The sequence below is a fragment of the Papilio polytes genome, unplaced genomic scaffold (genome assembly GCF_000836215.1).
Source record: "Papilio polytes unplaced genomic scaffold, Ppol_1.0 DF824213.1, whole genome shotgun sequence".
In the NCBI taxonomy this organism is placed as follows: domain Eukaryota; kingdom Metazoa; phylum Arthropoda; class Insecta; order Lepidoptera; family Papilionidae; genus Papilio; species Papilio polytes.
Genome location: NW_013524991.1, coordinates 340,883 through 350,286, shown reverse-complemented (window position 1 = coordinate 350,286; position 9,404 = coordinate 340,883). Strand labels below are relative to the sequence as shown.

The 9,404-nt window shown below is 35.3% G+C and overlaps 1 protein-coding gene across 1 annotated transcript in view; it reads right to left on the bottom strand.

Annotated features, from left to right (window-relative positions):
* Positions 1–9,404, bottom strand: part of LOC106110624 (dedicator of cytokinesis protein 1-like) — a 13,756-nt gene that overhangs the window by 1,558 nt on the left and 2,794 nt on the right. Inside the window, exons 2-3 of the mRNA XM_013292508.1 lie at positions 1,789–1,960; positions 4–41 (exon numbers count right to left, since the gene is read on the bottom strand). Coding sequence (XP_013147962.1) covers positions 4–41; positions 1,789–1,960 — 210 coding nt within the window. The remainder of the gene's footprint in view (positions 1–3; positions 42–1,788; positions 1,961–9,404) is intronic.

Sequence of the window (9,404 nt, the reverse complement as noted above, 5' to 3'; positions counted from 1 at the left end):
CACCGCGTCCGCCCGCCGACGCCACGACAGCGTCCCCGCATCTGCGGCAACGTCACACATCTCTCAAAACAAAATACTACAAGATTTACAATTTTTAGATGATGAGTACTACATTTGTATATAACCTTCCAGCAATTCTTTACAGTTATATGAAAGCTTCGTAACATTACACGTGGAAACATCCACGCACGTATTTAGAACAGGGAAGTAAGTTGCAAGATATATCATGCCCCAGAGAGGGCCCTACTCTTATCACGCGTACATTTTTCCTGTAGCAATATTTTCCATCCATGTAAACGTTCCCTAGAGAAATAAGGGAAGAGTGTACATGAGTTAAGGATAGAACTTATCGTGTAAAATTATTACCTTATAAAAAAATAAACATTCATGGACTACTACGTGAGAATAACTATTAAAAATAATGCAGGCCTTAACATAATCTATGTTTTAAATAACAAAAACCCACTAGCTAATCAAATACAATGATATCAACAAAAGTTATAGTCAGTACCGGACGGTAGAGCACAGCGTAAAGATTATCTCATACGATAAAACTATTTTTATTAACTGCATTCTTTTATCTATTCGAGTACAATGTTTAAAAACATACGAGATAATTTGACCATGAGAAACCATATGTCAATATTGCTTATGTTCTCCAAAATGTGTTACCTTTTTGACTGACTTCCCAAAAGAAAGAAGTAATCAATTCGTCTATATTTATTTGTGTTACGCGATTTCTCCAGCACGGGTTTGAAAATTTCTTTCTGATCCGCAAGGTAGTTTGCATGTGTCCCATATTTCGTTAATTTTAAAAAACAATATCAAGTCGATAATCTTAAAACACTTTTCAATATTATTCGTATCTTCTACAGACAATAACAGATAACGTAAACGTTCAAAATTCGACAAAAGATGAATGGTAGAGTTTACAGAAGCAGCACGCGTCCCAGTTATTACTGAAGCTATTCCTTACAAATTGCCGAAGCGTGTTCCAAATAACCAAGTTTGTGAGTAAATTTATTTTTAACACGCTTAACGACATCACCTGTGTAAAAAATATAGATATCTTTTTATATACAGGATGATTTTTAAATTAAATCGCAACTTTATAAGGTAAATTTCGTTCACAACGTCCTGTCGAACAAAATAATTATTAACAAATTGCCCAGGCAGTACAAACATGAATTCATTGCCATATATTTTAGTAAAACAAAGTATTGGGAGTAAAAGCTCTTTGTTGAATTTTTTTAACGGAAGCATTCTTGCACAGCTGTTGATAAATTGTAAAATGATGTGATAACTTCAATTAGCCGGACGGTCAGCTATCAATGAGGTCAGAGACCCGGTCAATTGGCGGCCTCGGTCATCAAATATGAGGTCGCGGGTTCGGTTCTCGTGTGAATTATGACCTCATTATTGTATAGAGGAATGTTTGCTTTCCAAGGATGCCACAACTCACGACAAAAAGGCCAACTCCCCGAGTTTAAAGTAAAATTATTAGTAAAAGTATTGACCACTCCACACCACACAGCAGCATTTTTGCCGTCCCCTAAGGGTGTACGCCGCTTTTATTACATAGGTTATCACTCGTGTTATTCAGTTGAAGTTGGCAACCCTATTATTATAAAGAAAATCGGGCAACACTTGAATATCGGCATAGACGTCCCTTACAGCTGTTAACGTCATTCTGGCGGGAGGCAGTGGCCTGATTGTTTTATTTAATTAGTTACAGATATAGTAATTGCATAAAACGCCTTACTACTAGATATTATCAATATATCTTACCTATCGACGGTGCAGTCTCGTATGACGACGTACGTCTTAGGGAATGCGCCGCTGGTGCCCGCGCGCAGGCTGGTGCCCCAGTACCAGTGGCTGGTCTCCCGCTGGAGGTGCACCAGCTCGCCCACTTCCAGCTGCAGATGATGCTGCGAGTTGTTCGTGTAGTTGTATACAGCTGGAAAGATGCACAGGGATAAATAATGTATCTGTTCTCCTGGTAGCAGATGTGCTAAATTCTTTAATGTTTTGAATACCGAACAGACAGTTGTCCTTCTCAAAATCTTTCAAAATGACAGAGACAATATGTTTTTCTACATTTTGGCAATGGAAACCCATATTTAAAATTCCTGTTCTAACAGTTGCAAAACCAGCATCATTTTATAACACATTTTTCCTTACTCTTGTTTTGTTCTTTTGTGAATCATCCTATCCCTACATTAAGTATTCAGGTTCGATTCCCATATCGAGTTATCGACAATATAACCTGCGTGCATTCCTTCGACCTTACTAGTACAAAACACGTGCTAATTACATACCAAACACTTGCCATTAACGCACGTTGAATAGTTGAGCATCCGTTACCATTGTGCCTCGGGCAATGACGATTGCTCAGTCAATACGATATGGCAATACTGGGTTCGATGCCCGGTACAATTTAAATTTTTTGTACAATCCGAATGTTAAGATGAATGTGTGGTGTAACACGAATTAATAAGATACGAAATGATTATAATATAAGAACATTGAAGAAAGTAGTAAAAGATTAGCACGGTATGGGCATGTTATGAGAAGGGATGAATCGTATGTAACAAGGAGAACGTTAGTTATGAGTGTGGTACATCGGTAAAGGTAGACCTAGAAAGAGAAAGGATTGCGTAAAAGGTGACATGATACAAAAGGGAGTGATGACTGAGATGACGTATGATAGTTATGTGGAGGACAAAAACCTGTTACGTCGACCCTACGGGAGTAGGATAAGGAAGATGATGTACAAATAGGGGCAAAGTGTGACTTGACAAGAAATAGACTCAAGAAGCTCTACTAGTTTTATCTGCAATACGAGTAAGTACGCTTAAAATGTCTACAAACTGCAATATCATTCAAACCTCAATTACATTTATATTGTATACGAGCAGAGTATAGGAAAGGAAATAAACAAAGTTGTATTCTAAATATAATTACATAAATTTAATTGTAAACCGCAGGTCAACGACCATTATATTACAACAGAGAAATCACGTTTGATAATTTGGCTTATTTACACAAATATCAAAATGTGACATTTATTTTCTTCCTACATTTTTAATAGAAGAATGTATAGATGAATTGTGTGCAAGAGGATATGCTTAAGGGAGTGAATTCAGATATGACGGCTGATAGAAATGTATGGAGCAGTACATACTGCCGACCCTCCATAGAGACAAGGGCAAGTTGACGATTTCAAATTCACTATGCATAATGTAATACAAATGTCTTTAGAATTGAGGATTCATATTTCTTGCAGCGACAATAATTTGTAAACAATAGTGGGTTTCCTTCCTTTAGCAGACAAGCCGAGATTGTCGCTTCGTCATAATACAAGACGAATCTATCTTACTAATGTTATAAATGCGAAAGTTTGGATGGATGGATGTTTGTTAGTGTTGCAGCCTAAACGGCTAAACGGATCTTGATTAAATTTCGCATAAGTGTAGCGGATAGTCTGGAAGAAAACATAGGCTACTCACTTTTTTTAATACCACGCGGACAGAATCGTGGGCGAAAGCTAGTAGTTTAATAAAATTGAAGTGTCTGTACGTAAAATTTTAAATGCTGCTGCTAACGAAAATGTTCTTAAATATTTTGTTTGTCAAGACCGCGGCTGTTCTGGGTTATCCTCGAAATTATATCAAATAACTTTTATATTAGCGGGAAATTTAAAGTCATTTTTTTTTAATTCTACGCTGAAGTACGAAGGAATATGCAAATGGGTAACAGAAAGAGACACTTTAACATACCAAAATCGCTGATTTTTAGGAATTACTGATTCCACAGGCTATACACAGATTTTAACTGTTACTTTAAAAGTCCAAGTTACACTGATAACTGAATACTCGTACTTATATCATAACAGAAACATAAGAGCTCCGGAACAGTCTACCACAGAGACTAGAACTAAACTTGGTTGATACTCTTGTTTTCAAACTATCCTAACCATTGCATTCTCATCTAATATATGTATTAAGATGTTTCCTGTTTTTTTATTATACTTTTTGTTTATTATCCGCGTATTGATAATGCTGATTTATTATGAAAACATAGCATAGGTATTTCATTAATGAAACACTCGGCTTCGCATATGGACGTGAAAAACAAAAGCAGCACACTCCTTAGAAAGAGCCTTAGTGACGTAAGGTAACTAACAATTTTTAATTTAATTTCAAATCTCAAAATAGACAAAAAATGTATACACGTTAAAACAACCCATTTAAAAATATACCATTGCACAGATAATACAAATTCTGCCTTTATTTGCTTGTACAAAAAGGTCCATAAAATTTCTCCATAAAAATACATTATTTTAGGGTTGGATTTCAACCCTTCTGACGCCTGGATACAGCGATAAGAGAATTTCATACGTCATATGCATTATCTCTGCTATTTAAAAAGTTTAACGGATTTCCGTCAACAAAAAATCCTTTCCAACATTTCCTGCCAAATTAAAATAGACTTGGCATTCTAATCACTGGATTCCAAGTCTTAATTCAACTTTATAATGGAAGTTAGATTGGCATATCAAACAATCACACCCTAAAATCTACCAGGAAAATCTACCTTGGTTGTACTGACGACCATAGTTAAGTTTGTATGAAGTACTTAAGTACCTTGCGAGTACTTTAAGTACAAAACATAACCTTTGTGTCAAAATTACAAACAGCATTCGACGAGCTGACGATATTAAAAAGGATTGAATTTGGTATACGTATTAATCTTACCAATATTATAATTGCGAAAGTTTAGATGGATGGATGTTTGTTAGAGTTTGTAGCATAAACTGCTGAACGGATTTCGACGAAATTTAGTGTAGATGTAGAGATAGTCTAGAACACATAGGCTGTTCACTTTTGTTTTTTTTTAATACCACGCGGACGTAATCGCGGGCGAAAGCTAGTTATTTAACACATTAAAATATTAATTAAAACGTCAAACTTTCCATTACAATCACGAGATCATTCTGAAAGTTTAATTTTGTCCCTAATTTAAAAAATCCAATAAGACCGGCCGAGGAATATTAATATACTTTTATCGCTTGAGAGAGTCGCTTTGTCTTCAAGATATTGTCAACTTGTTGTCCGTTGGCGGGCGGAATTTATTAAAATTGTGCAAAAACTGCGCAGTAGATATGTAAAACTGACAGATTAGGGAGAGTATTTATTGCCACGGTCTGATCCTGCAGGATTAAGGGGTGATTGATACGAGGGATAGAATCAAGGGAAGGCAGCATTTTTCCGGAATATTTGAAAGACAAATTGCTACTAGTTATAAGTCTTCGTACAATCGTGTCTTATGTTTTGTCTCTCTTTTATCTTATGGTGGAAAACAGATGGTAAAATACTAAGAAATAGAGATAGAAATATTTTATTGACAACAACAAAGATAAAACAAATACAATTGCATTTACACTAACTTAAAACTAATTACAATTTGTACTTTTAATATAAGAAATACATTTGTAATTTATGGTAACGTTCAGACGGGATACAAATCTTTGTCTAAACAATCGCAGAACTGTTCTGCGATTGTCGCTTGTTTCTTAGCCAATTCAACTGTTTAGGACAACTAAAAATCGAATAGTATGCGCCTCTATATAAGCTGACAAGAATCAAAGCGAGACTAAACTATCGCATAGATGTGCGCACTGGTTATGCCTTCACTAGGCAATGCCAGTGTCGTAAGCAATATTCCGTAACAATGTTTCCTTATATTCATTACTAAACCTACGCATTATGGGGTTTCGGTAAATTGAAAACATACAAGCTCAAAATGTGATAATATTATATGCTTATTTCTAAGAATCTGTTATAAGATAGCCCGCATCAAAGTTAATACATTTTAAAACAATAACGCCCCTAGCTAGACATCTGTGTGCAGAGTATGTTTAGTAAAAAAATATCCGCCTTTGCTTTTATTATCAGAATAGCCCGAAAGAAAATTATCTACGTTAAAATAAAGTTGCCAACAATTATTTGAAATTAAAAAAACCCGTTTATTCATCTAGTAAACATCTTTATTGTACATGTGTGCGAAGATGGTCGGAAAAGACCAAGAGTTATTTAAAAGCACGAGCACACTTTTGACTAAACTATCGCATAACTGTTTAGTTCTACTCGATTTTTAGTTGTGCAACTAAACAGTTGAATGAGCTGCAAAACAGTCGACAATCGCACATATTTATGCGACAGTTTAGTCGAAAGTGTGCGCGTCTAAAGGTTAAAAACAACGCCATCTATCGGAAAAAAACGTTAAAGTGTGTTTTAATAAGCGTTTTGTAATTACAGTCGCGATTGAAAACCCGAGCATGTGTTTAATTCAATATTAACGGACTCCACCAACAGTTGTATTCCAGACGGGCCGGATACAATAAGAAGCAATTAAGAATCACTTAAAGCTGTTAATTGTTAGCTTTGTTTACTGGGGAGCGGAATTAATTTTAACATGGCGACATTCGAACGCCGTTTGAGATGGTCGAATTAAAAATATTAAGTGCCTGTCCTACCAAATTGTTAATTATCTGATAACAATCCAACGTGTAGAATTTGTTATGGAAATATCGAATTTTATTCCCTTATCTGACAGTGACGTCATTTTCAAGCTATCTGAGACTCTAGTGTTGGGATAGGCCCTAACATTTTCAACTGTTTTCATTTAATTTTATTTAAGTATGCCTTGTAATTGTTTTTTCTATATAGAAGTTGTTCTGAAAAATATATACACCACATCTCTGACATTGTGCGAAATCCGCAAAACCCTACTTTCACATCCCACGCAATCAACTTTTATCATAACCCTTGTCGCGTTTAAACCGGTTTAGGTATTAAATACGTAAAGGATGTTTAACGCCTACACCAATTGGGATAAGCAGAATCTCTAAGATTATATATTTTTGCAATATCTTTGTACTCTAAACTAAACTACTTTGTACTAACAAAATACGAAAATCTGAAGTAAACGTTACGGGTACTATAAACGTTATACTTTGTGTAGAACATAATTACTTACGGGTATTATTACGGTGTCGTATGCCAGGTGCCCTAACTCAGATGTCATAGATTATGTAATTTATAGATGCGATTCTATTCTCTATCTATAGAATTTATTGAAGCTTAGTTGGAACTCGTTGATAGTATGAAGTTAATCTAAGACTGGTAAATATCAGATGTGTGAAATTAATGGTGAAAAGGTGAAATTTAAAAAAAAAGGTATATAATTGGGTCGATCAAATTAACTACTTCCATTCTTATGTATTTGTTTTGAAAACGATTATAAAGGTTGCAATTGACTACTACTACTACTATTAGACAGTAGAAATTTATGGTCATACGTGGGAAAGACCAACAACGAACCTATTCAAAATAAATCCTAACTAAATTTGTGTAATGTCAAATTGTCTCTGACCAACGATAGTGACATAGATATGTCTCGTCTATATTTTTTTATATTCTATGGCTTTCCGATCAACATGCGGTGCGCGGCGATGCGTGTTTTGGTATGCATTGTTGCCCGTTGCGTACGCATTGTCTTAGTTGTCGCCTTGTTCGTATCATGTCAAATATATATGTGTATAGGAACCGCTTATAAGAGGAAAAACGAATCAATTGACGTTAAATTACTTGAAATATCCTCAAATATATGTTCAGGAAGCATCCCATCTAAATCAATAACACAGACAAAAAAAGCGCATAAAATCGCTTAAACGACAAGATTTTAACAAAAAACATACAGACGAATTGAGTACCTCTTTCTTTGGGAAGTCGGTCAAAAATAATCTTACTATCTTAATCATACTAATATTATAAATGCGAAAGTTTAGATGGATGGATGATTGTTAGAGTTTGTAGCCTAAACGGCTGAACGGATTTCGATGAAATTTGTCATAGATGTAGAGGATAGTCTGGAAGAACACATAGGTTATTCACTTTGTTTTTTTCAATACCACACGGACGGAGTCGCGTGCGAAAGCTAGTATTAAAATAAATTGTTGTATACGAACGAATGTTTTGACTACACCTTATTGAGGGTCGGGATTGCATTTCGGGCGACGGCGTCCTCGATTATGTGACGACACTTTGACAGTTTACAATTGGACTTCCTCAGGTGGGGAATGGGGCCGCGTCGTGCACAGTTAATGCGAATTTAGGGGACCCAGACGCGACGGAATGCTAATTTCATATAGCCGTATATCACAACACATCGTCATACTAATATCAAAAATGCGAAAGTTTAGATGGATGGATGTTTGTTAGAGTTTGTCGTCTAAACTGCTAAACAGATTTCGATGAAGTTTGGTACAGATGTTGAGGATAGTCTGGAAGAGCACATAGGCTATCTGCTTTTGTATTTTTTTTTAATAACAGATGGACGAAAGCTAGTACATAATATTTTACGAAGTATATAGCCATTTATGGTGTGAGTTATAATGAAATATTGTATGACGCCAAAAAATCATACATTGTTTTTTACAGTTTTGTCACTGGTATCCACCGACTTTAGTAAATGGACAGGTTACACGACATAGCATTATTACCTATTTTATTTTAGTCATTTTAGCGCTGACAGCTGCAGTAAATGGCTGTAACGAGAATGTTAACTATTAATAGAGATAGAAATAACTTGGATTAACTGGCGTATTTAAATCGGAATAAAGCAAAAGCAAGATTCCACAATCACATGCATATATAATCACTCTATTAATTGGTGAGTTACAAAGGGTGTTGTGAATATTCAGTTAATCGTGTCACACAACGGTACTTACAACCGGTGGACCGGCCCAGGGACGATTTACGCACCATAAAGCCTTTGTAAACGAGGTCGCGAAAATTAAAACGGTAAATAAGGTAACGTATCCAGTAATTGTTCGCATTTATACTTAATTAAATCATCACTAAAATAGAAAAACTAAAGAAAACACAACGCGAAAGTTTAGATGGATGTATGTTAGAGTTTGTAGCCTTAACAGATAAACGGATCTCTAAGAAATTCGACATAGATGTAAAGCATAGTTTGGTAGTGTTCTTCACACAAAGGCTACTTTTTATCTCGGAAATAGTTACAAGTCCCGTGGGACGCAATAATCTATACTATTATAATAAAGCGTAAACACACACTTCTTTGTTGCCTAAGATGCCAGCAACTACAGCATATTTTTGAATAATTCATTTTTTAATAAAAAGCCCTACACTTAAGTCACGCTTTAGGCTATATATTTCACGCCATTAAACTTAGGGGGTAAATATTTTGGATAAAAACCCTAATGTGGGAAAGATACCAAAAGTTGCTGCCAACATCAAGAAAGCAAGATTGCTAAGGTTTGTCATGTCATGTCATTTTGACATTTGCTATTAATAATTTGACAAATGTAA